Source organism: Lycorma delicatula, chromosome 4, assembly GCF_047948215.1.
Source record: "Lycorma delicatula isolate Av1 chromosome 4, ASM4794821v1, whole genome shotgun sequence".
Lineage (NCBI taxonomy): Eukaryota > Metazoa > Arthropoda > Insecta > Hemiptera > Fulgoridae > Lycorma > Lycorma delicatula.
Window position 1 is genome coordinate 138,297,438 of NC_134458.1, and position 17,625 is coordinate 138,315,062.

Consider the following 17,625-nt stretch of genomic DNA (forward strand, 5'->3'; position numbering starts at 1 on the left):
TAAAAAAATGATAACAGTAATATTTAAGTGAAAAATTAATGAAAAACCACAATTTTAGTAATAATAATATTAATCATCAATAACAGAATAACAAAGGAAGTTTTATTATAATAATCTCATTTATATTTACAAATTTACAAGTAGATTAATGAATCATCAGACTGTATTTAAAGTTGGTGGCCTGTTTACATTAATAATAGTCATAATAAAAACTGTGAGGAAGTTATTTGAAAGGACCTCTGATTAATTTGGCTAGGAAGAGGTCTTAATAATTTAGCAGGGCGATATATTAATAATGGTGCACATGACAATAGATGTAACAGTTATGTGTATTTTTAAAAAGTATGTAAGCTGATAGTGATGGTTTCCTTGAAAGCATTCCTGTATTAAATGAAGTAGATAAAATAAAAGTTACTTCAAAAGTTTTCATTTGCTGATGTGACAATCTTCATTGACTGCTGTACAAATTAACTCACAAAGTTGTTTTATTCTGGACAAAACATAATTAGTTCATGATATTTAGTGATTCTTAAATACAGAAATTTTAAACAAAATTATAAAAATATTTAATTTCCTGTAACATAATGTTATAATATTCAGATAATTTATATTAATCCACACTGTAGGTTCAATAGTTTAACAGTATTTTTCTGTTTTATCAGTTTTTACATGTTGACTAGTTTTGTTTTAGAATTTCTTCTTTTATTTTCAGGTGGTACTTGAAAGAAACAGAGATGCGTGTTTAGCATTTGGTTTAAGTGGCAGTGCATTAATAGTTTTTCTAATAATGTTTATGCCAAAAGGACGGCAGCTGGCTGCAATGGGTCGTGAAGGAATGTATGTTGAAGATAGAGATGAAAAATTTAGTTCTTTGAGTCGTGGGGCATCTCCATCATTTTTTCATTTTAAGCCCATGAAACATCATCAGCAGCCAGCTGTCAATTCATACGGAGGTCCGTACACCTGTTAGTATTCATACACACTTCACTTTCTTTTATTGTTTATACACGGGGAGATTTTGGTCTTGATAGATATGTTAGTTATTATATGTACAGTAAATCACTTTGGTACAGATCTTACTTTTTCATTAATTACAACTATCTTAACACATGCATGTTGCTTTTTTTTCCTGGTATACAGTTTACTTGTAGAGTACTTAATTATAAATATATATATATATATATATAATTAAAATGATCATATTATGTAATATGATGTGTAAGTCAATTGTTTGTACTTATTACAACTAGCTAAAGTAGAAGCTAACATATCTTCACAAGCTAAAATAATAATAAAAAATTATAATAATAATTAATAAAAAATAAATATAATTTATATAATTTAATTTAATAAATAAAAATTTATAATAATAATAAATTTATTAATACAGATTTAAATACTTACTAAATTATCATCTTATAAAAAAATATATTCAGTAAGCTTCCCTGCAACAAATAATTTCACTGTGATTTTAATAATAATAATAGACTTTATTATTCTTTTTCAAAAAAGGCGGGAAAATTAGAAAATACAACCCAGTGAAAAACTACATAAACAAAGAGAAAAATTTTCTAATATAATTAAAAGGAAAAGACTATAGTTTTATGGCCTCCTTTACAGAATGAATAATAATAGTGTCGTGTGTTTCACAGCTCGATTAGGATATTAAGAGTTTGACAATTTAGAATGTTTATATAATTACAGTTTACTTGTTTAAAATGTTCATAATTACAACCAGACAAATTAATAATAATAACAATGATGATAAATACAATAATAATAATAAGTGACAATAATAAAACATTAATGAACACAAATATTAATATAGTAATTACAACTACAATAATAATCAGAATAATAGTAATGAACGATAATAATAGTACATGTCAATAACAACAAATCAAACATAAAAATACGTAACAAAGTACATAACATAATGCATAATCAAAACAGTAAGAATGACATAAAAACAGGGTGTAATCAACAAAGATTATCAATCAAAATATTACACATCAAACAGTGATAAAAGTCATTAATAAATAATACATACAAATTACAGACAAGATAGAGTTCAAAATAAATAATTATTCAAAATTTACTCCAGGTAGACAAATAGAAAACTAGACCCATTAACAAAGGAAACTCCTAGTCTTAATCCTTTTTAACTACTAGTCTTGTATTAACAAACAATTGTATAGTGTTCACTTGCAAATACCTTTGCTATCTACCCAACAGTTTATGAATGAAGTTTATTGCATTACCTCTTTCACTAATACACTTATAATTTTACTGTAACTCATCGATAGTATTTCTTGGTTACTGGAATTACTCGTGGCATCATCTTACTTGTATTGAACTGGATTAAAGACTCTCCTCGCTGGACTGACATCTCACACTCTCTCACGCCCATGACTCTCCTCGCTGAAGCGATGTTGTAATATATCACTGGACTGGTTCACAGAACTCCGCCGAACCCATACAACTTGTAGTCTTCTCTCCTCGCTGACATAGTAATGTCTTGCAAAACAGAATTTGTGAGACTAATGTCGTAATGCCTTGCAGACTGGTACTAATAGAACTCTGCTGAACCCACACAACTTGCAGCCTCCCTCGCTGAACTCCTCACAGATCTGCCCTTGCAGGATTGATGTCATAATGCCTCACAGACTGGTTCTAATAGAACTCTCTTTTAGCTGGTCTTCCAGAGCTATTTATACTTCTAGCCTCTTTACCTGTCAGACTGGACCCAAGTCGAAGCGTGAGAACAGTTGATCGACACTTTTGTTCCTCAAATTCCAAACCTGGTCTCTTCTCACCATACAACAGGTGTTTATTGTGTGTTAGGGCAGTATAACAAAAGACGATTGTAAAACGGACCTATTCTTAACAAAAAGGGTTCTCCTTTTTGTCCCTTTCTGGATTTCTCCAATTATTGTACTAATTATTACTTTCATAATAATTAGTAGGAATCCGTTACTCAGGCCTGCTATACTGGTCTTCTTACAATAGATTAACAAAGAAAATTTTCAACCACTTAGCAAATAAAGAAGTGGAACTAAAATGATTTGCAGAAACTTCTAAAGATTTAAAATAGAAACAAATAACCGCACAAAATATTAAAAATAGAGAAAAATGTTCAAAAACATGAAAGGAATTGTGGAACAAATTCTCTTCCCAAAAAGAAGGAGAAAAATGGACCCAAGAACGAAGAGAAAACTCACAAGAATGAAAAAATATGAAAAAGATTAAAAGAAAGTTGAATGAAAATTAGTGTGCAGTTCTTTAGCTGGCCAAAATATAGGGGGGGGGGGGAATTAATAAATAAAATAGGCTTAAAAACAAAGCACTAAAACATAATACATTTTGTCTTGGATTTGATTACCAACAAAGGTCAGATTTTTTTTCACCTATAATTTTTTACATTTGACTTTCTTCAATTATAAGAACATATTTTTGTAGCATGTTTGAGGTTATAACCAGTAATTTCTCTTTAAAGCTTGTGTCTTTAAAATTAATATCTAAATGAAAAAAACCTACCAACAGATTACTAACCCTTAATTTAGTGCCAATTTCAAAAAAGCTAAAATTTAAAGATTAAATATTATTGATTTCTATTCTGTTTTGCAGGAAATATTATTTTTTAAAGTTTATTTTATTAAAAGTGCTTTTACTTTTGTTTTTTCTTAATTTATGGTTAAGCTTACAAAATGTATACCAAATTAAAAATACCTATCGTACAAATGTAAAAGTGAGAAATTTGTGTTTTGATAAAAGTAGGAAAAGGACTGCAAGGAATAATTTTATAAACTACTATTGGACATGAATTAGGGCTGTTTGAAATTAGCTCAATTTTTCCAAAGTTAATTAATTTTTTTAAAGTTCCACATGAAATTACTTTAAATGCCAAAATAATTTCAAGTTTCACATCTTTATACTATAAAAATCTAATACTAAATAATGATAATAACAAGCAAATAATCTTCTAATTGTCTATTTCACTTTATAATTTTTTTTAAAAGATCCATCCAGTTAAGTTATCTGGAAGGAACTTGATTGAGTCACTCTAGAAGATTAAAATCTCCAGTTTAATATTTTTTTTTTTTTTGCTCTGCATTAACTTTATTCACTAGACTCCAATAGCTGTCCTCTAACTTTATGAAAGAAAAAATCTTACAAGTCATACAAGTGGTTAGACTGATATAAATCAGACGAACTATTAAACTAAAACAAAATAACCTAAAATCACAATTACTTATTTTATGGTTTCTTTTTATAATTCTAGAGAATCAATTTGGAATTATTTTACAATCCATTCTTTTATATATATCTTCTTGAAAGTTAAAAATGCCCTAAAACTACTCTAAATAAAAAATAGAAAACAAAGACAAAATTATTTCCTGTCATATTTTAAAAAGCATTCATAATTAAAACTACCTAATTTCAAAATGTATACACCATAGGTGTGGAGTGAAAAAGGGAGATAGCTTATGTGCAGTATTGCTCAGTACTGATGATGGAGATGAAGAGGCAGGTAAAAGAAAAATTAAAGAGGAAAGATAATAACATAATATTTTAATGGGTGAGAAATATAGATATAAGGTAGTAGCAGGCAGGGAAGTGTAAGTGATAGTGTGAAAGGAATGAGACCTTTGGGATATCTAAGGGTAAAATAGAAAATGGAATTAAGTAAAGTGTGAGGAGAAAAAGATACATTAGGCAAGAGGTAGAGCAGGAGTGATGAAGGGAGGTGGAGAGCTCTAGTTTTTACCCAAGCCAGCAATAGCTTGAATATAATCAGGATATATTTATCCATGTATTTAAACTTACAGTTATAACTTATTTTTGGTCTTGTAAAAAATGGATTTATTTTTTTACAATAATATTATTCAAACACCATCATACAAACTTAAAATACATTTTTATGTATACTGATTATTTTTCTATTTTATGACTAGCTATTAAAGTATACATTTTCTACTTATTTACCAAAGATTTCTGCTTACGTTCAAATTTTTAAAGGTGACTATTTTTTAGCTGGGCATATTTATGTTTCCTGCTGATTGTGATCAAAAACAGATTTTTCAAATGGTTCAGCAATTTATTAAAAATGACAATGATAGCATAGTAAGGCTCTTTCTCATAAGCCAAAATATTACAAGATAACCATTTGAGTTAATTTAGTCAAAAACCAGTTCTCTGATTTGGTAAAGGTGGGTATTGTATTTTTTAAGAGTAAGTGACCAATTTTTTAGCAAAGATTTTTGCACATTTATAAATATAAAGCAAGGATGAGTTAATATATTTAATTTCCTAGATATAGGTCTACATGATTCATATTTAAGGGCACCAGATAATGTTTTGACTGCCCATTTTTGTATCTTAAAAACTCATTCTGATTTTTTAAGAGAGTCCAAGAAATGATATTATACTTTATATGAGAACATATGTAGGCTTAATAAATATTTAATAATGATACTAAGCATTATATTTAGGTGCTTAGAACAAAACAGCTTGATTTTGTTACAAATGAAATCAATTAGATCATTCCACAAGAACTTTTCACTGTATAAAACACTCAGAAATTTTTCTTTCTGGGCAACAGAAATACTATTGTTTCATTTAAAACTCTAGCCACATAATCAGGAATGTTACATCTTGGGTAAAATAAAAATGGTAACATGGGTAAAATTGAAATTTAAACTGCTGTTACAATACACCAAACCAAATTGCATAATAAAATATTTTTAAAAACTTACTCCAAAATATTTTCTTTTGTCTTTATGATTATCCTCAATGATTCATTATCTGACCATCTTTATTTGAGTCGCTGAGATGGTCACAGACTGAAAATGTTTTAAAGTAAGTTTTTTAAAAACATTTTATTATACAATTAATTCAGTGTGTCACACAAGTTTAAATTTTGAAACAAATATCATTATAACCACTTTAGAGAAGAACATAGCTAATGTTTGAATTTTTGTTTTATTATCTATTTGTTTATATCTTTATATATGTTTTAAACTTCATAAAATATCAGTTTAACCTGATGTATATATTCAACATTTTTATCTGCTAAAATAAATTTATATTGAATGTGTAAATAGCTGTAACTTTTTTTTATAGCTTTATGCATGTAATACGATTTTTTGTGCATGTACTTCATTAATTGTAATTCAGCTTAAATTTTAGCCTTATTAAGTTCTATCATCTATTAAAATTGCATGTGCTGAGTTTTCACTAATACCAATGTCATCAACAATTTTTCTGATGATCAGATTAAAATGTAAACTTTTTCCAAATCATCTGATATTTAAACTTGTTAATGATCTAAAATATTGCTGATTTTTTCGACTAAAATTCTGTCAATTTTTAAACCATTCTTTTACTTGTTTAACACTCAGTGTTGTCAGTAGATGTCGTATATTTTATTGTAGGTACAATTTAGGTTTTGGCAAAATTTGATGTAACAGCATTGAATTATATATTCTGTTGAAATGATAATATAATGTAAGTGTTAAAACCTTTACACAAAAACACTGGAAGGCAATGACTGACTTCACCTAAAAGCTAAAATAATCATCCATGCAAGGTTAACATCATAATTCTAACCTCTGCTTCTTATTCTAGTTGCTTCCTAAGAAAACACATTAGGGGATAATATTTAAACAGAAATCTTACTATTTAATCAGCAATTTTTACTCATTAATTTTAATAATTAAAAAATTTTATACCTCACTAAATTATATCTTTTTAAATATTCAGAATTATACTGATCTGTATTTTTTAAATATTGTAAATAAATCATATATAATGAAGCGATGTTTATGTTGGTATTGTTTCAGATCGTGTTGCACTTGTAGCACCACCGCCCAGTTATGGGCATCACTATTACCCTTATTGTTATTATCCATCAAGAGGAATGCCAAGTATGTAACCTTTAATTATTTTAATCAATCATAATTTTAATTTTCTATTAAAGTTTAGCTTCAAATTATAAAATAATTAATTATAATTACTTAAAAAACTATCTATAATAAACTATAATAATAAGATAAAACTATCTATAAAAAACTAAAGTAACTATTAGTTTTTTTAAAAACTATCTGTAGTTTATCCATAAATTAAAACAGTACCAAAGAAAAAAATATATTCAGGAAATATGAAAATTTAGAAGAGGATTTTTTAAATTTATAATGAATAAAAGTTAATGCAGCTTGTTCTTATTCAGAATAAGTTAAATAACTCATCACAACAGGTAAAAATATCATTGCATATATTTGTGTAACATTATTAATGACCTACTGCATTCATTTAATGACTGTTAATATAAACACATTTCTTCATTTCTCTATCATTCAGTTCTGATTCCTGGATAAACTGTAATGTGATATTTCTAAATAATGATATTTCTACATTATTTTGATCACTTATAAACGCTGGCAAATTACTCCACTTTAAAAAATAAATATTTTACTTAAATAGAAAATAATTATACATTATATAGTTAATGTTAGAAATCAACGTAAATTATGGTAAGACATTTACAGTAACAAAAGGAACTAGAGTGAAATTTGCCTGGAAGAAAAATACGCTTGAACATTTTAAATATGTAAACACAACAAATTAACTCAAACAGACCCAGTTTAAATATAAATTTTTTTTTGTAATCATAGTACAAAACATCAATGGTAGTGTCAATGAAGAAAACTGCAAAAGTGATTTGAACTGCTTTTACCATCAGTAAGAAAAAAGCATTTATAAAATTAAATTTTGTTGTTTGTCATTAGAAAATTAAAAATCTTATAAAATATTCACCACCAACTGTTATGGATAGTATTGTAAATCAAAAGCAAATTCTTATAAATAAGATTGTAAATCAGATTATCTACCAACCAAAAGTAATAATATTTAGGGACTAGCTCGATTCACTATAATTTTGACTGTTCTTTGATTTTCTTAAAGGTTTAAAGTGGATTCTTTCTTTACATTTTAAAGAGCTCTTTCTACTGTGTGTTACACGTTGTTTTCCACATTAGTTTATTACTTTATAATTACAAATACCCCAGCCTTCTATGGCTGTGATTCATTTAAAACAACTGAAGTGCAAATTGAAATTTTTTGCATTACTTTCTCTGAAAGTAGTAATGTCTCACCACACCACTAACCTTTATTATGAATAGAATGGAGGTTTGTAGGGTTGAATATTTCCTGCATTTTAGAGGAGCTTGGCATGCTATTATGTAATAGTATATTCAATTTAGCTTGTTGAAGATGATAAAGAAAACCACTCCTCTTGTTAGCATGGCATGGAATGCTTGTTTACCTTGTGGCTACACCATTTTTTTTTTTTTTTTTTTTGGGGGGACCTGTGTCTCTTTTCAGATTGCTTATAACTTACATAAAGGCAGCCAACATCTAACATAAATTTCACAACTCATTTTTGTTCAAGCCATCAACAATTTTAAACAGAGATTAATCTAGATTATTATTTATAAATTTAAAATTAAAAATAAAATGAACTACAGTTTGTGCCTCCCTAATAATAAAAACTTGCATCTGAGGTTTTTTCTCATGGTGTTAACAAAGTTTCCACAAAGCTTGATATTTTCAGAAATCGATATTATCAAAAGGTTTAGAGAAAGCTTGTGGGCACTCAAGTAGTATGTATTGGATTTTATATTTATTTTAAAGGATGATTCCTACAAACATTTGCATGAATCAGTAATGAGAGCATTAAACATGAGTGATAAAAAAAAATCCTAAGCCAAAATTAAGAATAAACTATTTTTATATTAATTTGATTGCTTTACTAGTAGAACTACCATTTATTATTATTATTGTTACCATTAATTTTTATAATTAATATCTTTTATATAGATTAATAACTAGTTAAAATTAATTCTAGGTTCTGCTGGAGTAGGTGGAAATACAAATATTGAAGCAAATATGTATACAACACTGGAACCAACATTATCAAGTAATCCTAATGTGTTTTTTCAAAGAGGAGGTGTTCATCCTGGAATGATGTATTAAAAAAGGAAAAAAATGACATGCTAGCCATGCTTAAATTTAGAAACGATATAAGAAAAAAAAGAAAAAAGAATACAACGAACAAATTTTGTTAAAATATATTTTTAAAGTGCTATATTGTGATTAGTGAATATTGTAAATTTTAAACTTTTTCAACCAGTAATATTTATTTTTTAATTTAAATTAAGAATTAGGTACTATTTTTATTTAAATGATAAATTTTAATAAAAAAAAATTATTTGTGTGCGTGTGTAAGAATGAATACCATGAATAATGTTTTATTTTATTAAATAAAAGATTATTATAGTATTATGCTCGATATTTATTTATTATTATTATTGTTATTTGGTGTTGTTCATGAATAATGTTACACACTTAGTCATTTTGGTAATACCATCAGCTATTTTACATGCGATAAGTAGTATTTCATCAACTGACCTTCCCTGCTTGTTGAAACTAAAAAATGATGGCATATTCCTCCTATGCTATACAAAAAGATTAATGCCAAGAAAAACACACAGTAACTGAATACTATTTTACACTACCCACCTCTCCTTTACTGTAAACATATAATGAAAAACATATTTTTGCCAATGATATACTACTTTTTTTATTAAATGTATTCATTGATTTCCCTTTTCAAAATTGGTAAAATCTGTTGTTCTATTTCACAGTTTAAGCACTTTCATGGACAGATCCCTTTTTGTTTCATATTACTATATATGCATTTTTCATTTTTTATCAAACTTCAAGTTTTCATTTACTTGCATCTTTTGCTTTGGTGAATTTATCTTTTGACTTGTTTCAATAAAACTAACTAAATTTTTTACAGTTCTGAAATTGTTTTAATTTCTTTAGATTTCTTTTCCTCTTACTGATATATGTAAGCATTTTAATCTTCTTCTTCCTTCTCCTCTTTTTCCCTATAATTTTCCCTTTATTATACTCTGAAGACAACTTCTTCAGAGAATATCCCTAATCGAGATTATTTCTTTTCATAATTTTTATCAAATTCTGCTCTTTTACTATTCTATAAAATGTATTTTCATTTCTTAAATTTAAAATTTTAATTGCATGCATTTCAAATTACAATTTACCTATTAAATATATTATTGCGAGTTTTAAAAAAAATTACTACATAAAGTTTTTGTTTAAACTGTTGTATGATTAGTAAAATATTAACTGACATCAAATACCAGACCATCAGTCCAATCATTGTATTTCTCAATGTAAAATTTCATATTAAGTTGCAAAATCTTTCTCCCAAAAATTTATTTTATTATTTATGAAGAACTTTTCCTATTCATTAATTCTTATATTTTATTGTAAAAGATATTTTGTAGATTGTATTTTTAAATTATATAATTTTTAGTTCTAATATTTTCATTTTGATATTTGTTTCATAATTTATAAAATATTCTTCTGAAGAAATTAAAATTTATTTAATACGTATCTTTGAAGTTCATTCATGTTATTTTTAATAAGTAAATATTAGATAAATACTATTTTCACCAATATAGAACTGGAAAGGTTAGGTTATTTATTAAACTTAACTGCAAAAAAGATTTCTGTTAGTAAGAAATTCTTACTAGAACATATTCTTAATATTACTTTTATTTCTCAAAGAAAACAATATATTAATTACATTTATCTGACCAGTAACAAAAGTGGTAAGATTTTTTCATTGTGTTACATATTTATAAAGTTTAATGTTACGCCATTAGAAAAAAATGTGCAACAATCTACTTTTAATAATATTAATTATCATTATTAATTATTTTGATTATTGTAATAAATATTTTTCAAAGGTTTATTATTCAATGTTAAAAATGTTCTTAATGTCCATTAGATTATATATCGAGCATATCACCTTTATATAAAATGGATACCAATGTTTTTGTACATTTTTTAAATATAATAAAAAAATATATAATAATAGGATAGAATATTTTAATAAAAATAAAGAACTGAAGTTAATTTAATTTGTTTATTGATTTTATTTCATATATTTTATTTAATTAATTAGGATTTTCTATCAATTGTTACCTCATTTTTATATTATAATTTTAATTATAATTATAGTACTAGTAGTGATGATTAAATAATAATTATATTACAATCTGTACCATCAAGTAAATTATTTAAAAACAATTTAAAAATAATACTAAAAAAACAAAACATTACATAAAATATGAAATTAAATGTTTTTTTGTAAAATTATGTAACCTCCAATCCTATTTTTTTAAATGTTATATGATAAAATATTCCTTTGATGTTTATTTTATCCGAATCAAAATACCCATTGTACAATTTTAAAAGATTATTGTTAATTTATTAATAATCATTCTTTTTAATTATTTTAAATACATATTAATTAACTGAATTAAAATGTGCTCATAATTATCAAATTAATTTTTTTTCTAATATGGAGCAATAAACTTAAAAAATTATAAATCTGACTGAAAAAACGTCCTAAAAAGTAAAAAAAATAATGCTATTTAATCTTTCATTTTTTAGGATACAATTTAATTTAACAAATTAGTAAGTAATTAGTTGTTTGTGTTTAACTTAGTATTACTTTCAAAAAGTCAAAATATAAAGAAGAGTAATAATTTTTTTTTAATATTTTTTTTAAATTGGATTTATTTCTTGTTTAAAATTTATTCTTTTATTTAAAAAATAAATAGACCAATAATAAATATATTCCTAACTTAAGCAAAGTCATTCACAAATAAAAGCAAGAGAGAGGCCAGTGCCTTGATAATGAAAAGAAATGCAGTGGACAACATTAAAACCCTTCAGTTAGGCATAAAAAGGGTTAAATGAGCTAAATGTTTCCAAAAACATTCCTTAAGTTTTATGAAAATATTTTAAATATCAGAACAATTGACTTCATGTTATACATAATCTTGCTATGTAAAATTCCAAAACAAAGCAATATTAATGAAAAATAATAAAAATCTTCAAATCACTTATGTATCATGTATTTTTTTTTATGTAAAATATTTCCAATGATGTTATCTGGAAATAATTTATACAAGATCATAGAACAAAAAAAGGAATAGAAATCATTACTTTTGATTACACTTGAGGATTGGTAAAACAAACAAAAATCAGTTGGGTTGAGATTAGAACTCCCTTCTTTTTCAAAGTTAATTAAAGATCACTTTTATTTACCAAATATCTAAATAATCTTTATAATTAAAAAGAGTAATGAAAGTGTATGAAACATCACATAATCCAACTTTTAGCTAAGATAATCCAACTTATAGCCAATCTCCGTGGCAGAGTGGAGCGTCTTGGTTTTTCATTGGGAGATCCCAGGTTTGAATGCTGGTCAAACATGGCAGTACAAAATCATCAATTTTTCATACACTACAAAATTTCCATTTCATATACCCATGCACAAGCTTTGAGCTTATATGGTGAATTAATCATCCAAAAAAAGAGACAAAATAAGTAAATTAGCTCAACTAAGGAAAAATGAATTAAATTAATTTTGTTTTTGTTTTTCAAAAACTCAAATAAAAGTAAAATATTCCATGCAACATTCTTGTAGTGCTTTTTATTAAAAACTAACAGTTTCACTGAACTCAGACAAACCTGTTTTAATTATATAAACATTAAAAACACTTTTTTTTATACATATCAACTTTATTAAAACAAATTTACAAGAATAAAATAATAATGTAAGAAATGGAGAATCATTTTAATTTAAAAAAATATGGATACATATTTTTTCTAAAAAAAATTGTTTTGATTTCTTTAGTAAATTATCAATTAATACATAATTTTTTTTTATTTGGAATCATAACATTGATATACATTAAAGAAACCTAGTCAGAAATGATAACAAACCTAGTCAGGTTTGTTATTCCACAGATAATGAAAAGAAACAGCTCCAGCATTTATCTAAAAGATTTTTTTTTAAATTGTGGATAAATATGAATTAGAGAAGCATTACAAAATAAGTATGAAATAATAAATAAAATAGAAAAGTACTTATATTCTGGGTTTATATTAAAGTAATTATTTTATAAACTAATATCAATGCAATTATTTTTGTAAAAAGAAATAATAATAAATAAATAAAACTGATACCCAGTAAAATAAAAATTGGTAAATATTATGTTAAATAAAAAGTAAAAAAAATTCAGGTTTGTGTAGATTAGTAATTATTATTTAAAACCTCAACAGTAATATTGTTACTGTAAAAAGGAGCAGTTAATCTAATTTCACAGACATTGATCAAGAGATTTTTTAGGTTGCTACGTAATTTATTAAAAATATAAACTGAAGCATTCTTTTCTGTAGCTTGATGGATTATATTGTATAATGTGAAATAACTGTACTATCAGGTTTAAACAAGTTATTATTATTATTACTGCTTTCAGAATAATGATTTTTTATTAATTCCAGAATTTTTATTTTATTAAAAATCACTTTAAATCATACTTTTTGGCACCTAACAAACACCTGAAAATTTTCTGTCATATACACTATCTTATCAGTATGTAAATTAACAAAGGTTCATTTTATTAAGATAGGAAAGAAGCCCCAAAAAGTTGTACTAACAATAAATAGATAATATGGAAGATTATTAAAAATTAATAAATCATAAAGTAATAAAGCTTTATTAGAAATTATTACTTTTTTTCAGAACTTGAACAACTTTGAATTGATCTCATGTACTCTAGTAAACCATAAAATTCTTGAAATAAAATCTTTATGTTATAATACTTTGTATGAATTAAATGAAAAAAGAGTTATTCATCTCTGTAGTGAGCCAGATCAAAATTTGAAAAACACTGTTTTTTTTTTTTTTTTGTTATATTGAAATAATATTATCTAACTTTATGTTGAGACAGGCTACTACAACACTGACGTTGATGGCCTATTAGATGGTAAGACCTGTAATTATTATAATTGTTTATTGTTACTACTATTCTATAAATATATATATATATATATTTTATTATTTATTCATTGAATGAATGTGTACTATTTATATTATTATAATTATTTTAATAAACTTTATTTTCTACAATCTACTTTTTATAAATTATTATAAAATGTTATTAATTAATTTTAAAATTAATTAAAATGTAATTAATATTTTTAATTTTTATATATATTCTTTTCTTATTTATTAAATTTAGCAAGCAACTTTTTATGACTAATAATAATTTTAATAAAGATTACATTTAGTTATTTTAAATTATTCAAGTATGTTACTGAGAAATAAAAATTATTATTATTTTATAAATCAGACATATGTGTTGTTTTAAACAATATTTAAATTTAAGATGAAATCTTTATTATGGTATTCTAATATTTTATTTCATTAGATTATTTTTAATATTAAGATTATATTGCCTTATTTAAATCTAAATTCAGTAAATATCTACCACTTTTCAACTGATAAAATTTTATAAAATAATTTTTTGATTGGACAATATCTATAATTTTTTTATTGAGAGTTCTGTGTAATTTTTTTTTCTAAAGAATAAAGATTTATACATTTTTATTATGAAATAAAAAAATATATATATTTAAATTGTTTTGTTTATTTACTGTTATTATGAAAATTAAATGAAATTTTTTGTATCCTAAATTATGTAGATCGATTGGACTTCTTACTCATAAGAGTTCTATTTTAATTTTTTATCGATGACATATTACAAAAAAAAAAAAAATCAAGTTTTTAAGATGACTGTAGTAAACTTTAATTTACTTCAATATTTTATGTTTGATTTAGAGTAAAAAATACTTCAAACGCATAAAAGTTCTATAATTTTCATTTTAAATTAAAGTATACAAGTCCATTTAAAATGTATTATATTTCTCATCCATAAATGGTTACTTATTTACACCCTCTTTACCTTGTAGTGTAGAATTTTCATAAAATAAATACTATTCTCCTTTTCACTGTGTATCTTCCTTAGTATCAGCCTAAGTCAAACCTAGCCTAAGTCTGTTCTTCATCATCTATGTCACCTTATGAGTCCACAACAGTCTGTTCTTTATGTTTACCTACTTTATTACTCCATTTTCTTCAACTCATTTTGCTTTCATTCCTACCTTCCTAAGTCTCTTTAGAAGCTCCATTTCTTTTTCTAACAAACATTTCACATTCCAAGTTCAACATCTCCTCAAATTATTTTGACATTCAATTCTTAAGAACTTGTATGGTATTTATTCTTGATTAATTTTAATAATAGGAATTTAGCTATGTGAGGTTCAGGCTCAGTACTATATCACACTGAAAACTTCCCTTCTTAAAGCAACTCTGCTGATTCCCATTTCTCTACAGGAAAACCGTCACCTCACTTTTTACATTTTTTAAGAAATTTCTTTCTGAAATATCCAATAAATTCTTTTGGCCTTCAGTTTGTGAGATTGAACTGAGAATACTCCCTGCACAAACTGGTTCACTATCTCAGCAGTCTCCTTGTTAGTTACCCAACCTTCCATCGGGTTGACAATCAACCCAGTTGAAGGTCTTAGTCTTGCAAGAGATGCCTCTGGCACCTCTTGCAAGACCCCTTTGCAGATTAAGAATCAGAGTTGGAATGAGAGAGACTATGAGAATTTTTTTTCAATAAGTTCTTTATTTGCACGGACCAAATTTTGGGGATAATTACACTTAATCACTTCCAATTATCAGTGCTAAAGCTCCTTCTAAACAGAATTCCTAGGTCCTTACTCAAATTTGTGCTTAAATCATCATTAAGATTCTTTTTTTAATTTCTTGTTTACTTAATAACTGTGTATCTGATATGATAAATAATTTCACAATCAATGAATAAGAATACAAAAGAAAATATAATCAGGATAAACAATTTTTTCAGGATTCTCACTATGGGATGGTAGGGCTAATCTCTCTCCACTTATGAAGAATCCCAGTAAAACTGGTGAAAGTGTTATAAATATTAGTTTTTAATTTTACTATTTATAAATCTCATTTTATCCAACTGATAGGAGTTTAGCCAAAAAACGGATATAATTTCCATCTTTTAGGTAAGTTATTAAGTTCTACTGAAGTTTAATCTTTGACAGTTAATATTTATTTTTAAATTAAAGTGAATAAACAAATTGAGTATATTAGATTTTTCTAACTACCCACAATGAAACATGAATTTGCTAATTAACTAGCGTATATTTTAAGAAATTAAATAGTGTAGGATGGTATTAATTATACTTTGCTGAAAAATAAATTTTTTGATAAATTAATACATCTTATTAAAAATAATCTCTGCTTACAAATATTTTTGCTAATTATGTGAAACTTATGAATTCTCATAATATTTCAATAAAATATCTAATTTCTCTACAATATTTTTTATATCAAAAATAAATATATGCGCAAAAATTACTGCAATAACCATATTGCATGTTTACACATCTTAAAAATTAGACACAGTAGGTTAACTAACACAGTAGGTTAACCTAAATAATTAAGAAAATGTTATTACACCATTATAGTAAGGTAGATTAGATTAAATGAAAACAGATTGTGTGAATATATACTTATTTTTAAAACATAAGCCATATAAAATTACAATGTAGACTGGGCAGAGAGCTTCAATTTTTGGAGTGTGCTAATGAAAAGTGTATAAGAGATAGGAGGCTGCTTCCATCCAAAAAGCAGAGTCCTAAGGCAAGTCCACTTGTAAATAATCTCTACCAAACCATACAAAGGAAAGATTGATTATATAGGTCCTGGGAACCTAGGCATAGAATTAGCAAGTTAGACCTAAAATTAAAGAACCATATTAAAGAAAGACTAAAAATAGTAAACCTTGAAAAGATCATGCATGGTAAGTTTAAAGACAACCGACATCAACCTGACATGAATTTTTTACATATAGTAATTTATTGTTGCATAATTGCTACCCACACTTTTCCAGTAATGTCCTAACTAAAATATTCAGGAAAATTGTAATTACATAGAAATGAACATTTTTCAAACACCACTATTGATAAAATACTGATTTTTGTGGTTCATGGCTTCATGTGACAGTATCAGCCATAAAGAGATAAAGCAAATTCAGTTGTTTACAGTAGCGTTATATTGATGAGGAAACATGTTTATTTTCTCAAACATCTATGTATGACCAGTAACAAACAAAGTTCATAATACTGTTGAATAACAAAAAAAAATAATAATAATAGCACAAAAATATGAAAATTTATAAATGGAGGATCATTCATAATAAACGATAACTCATAATAAATGCCCATTCACCCACTAATAATATAAATAACTCTCCAAAAGACTGTAAAGAAACAGAGAAGTTCTGGGATCTACTCAACCTAGCTATAAATAACACCCTCAAAAACCACGTTAAAAAATTAATTGGAGACTTCAATACTCAACTAGGCAGAGAAAGAAGATACTGCGACATCATCAGAAAATGGCTTGCCCAAAAGAAAACGAACAGAGACTTGTTGATCTCTGCAGAAACCATAACCTAATCAAAAAATCCACATATTTTAAGAGGAAACCTCAAAAACTCCAAACCTGGAAACACTCTGACTACACTAAAGGAGAATGGCAACTAGACCATGTCTTCATGGACAAACGCCCCCACA

General features: G+C 25.7%; 1 protein-coding gene across 2 annotated transcripts in view; it reads left to right on the forward strand.

Moving 5' to 3' along the window:
* LOC142322942 (putative metabotropic glutamate receptor mgl-1) overlaps window positions 1-9,992 on the forward strand; it is a 376,797-nt gene extending 366,805 nt beyond the window's left edge. For both annotated transcript variants that reach the window (XM_075362034.1, XM_075362035.1), the window contains 3 exons: window positions 713-965; window positions 6,843-6,926; window positions 8,906-9,992. In XM_075362034.1, coding sequence (XP_075218149.1) covers window positions 713-965; window positions 6,843-6,926; window positions 8,906-9,033 — 465 coding nt within the window. In that variant the 3' untranslated portion in view covers window positions 9,034-9,992. The remainder of the gene's footprint in view (window positions 1-712; window positions 966-6,842; window positions 6,927-8,905) is intronic.
* The last annotated feature ends 7,633 nt before the right edge of the window (window positions 9,993-17,625 follow it).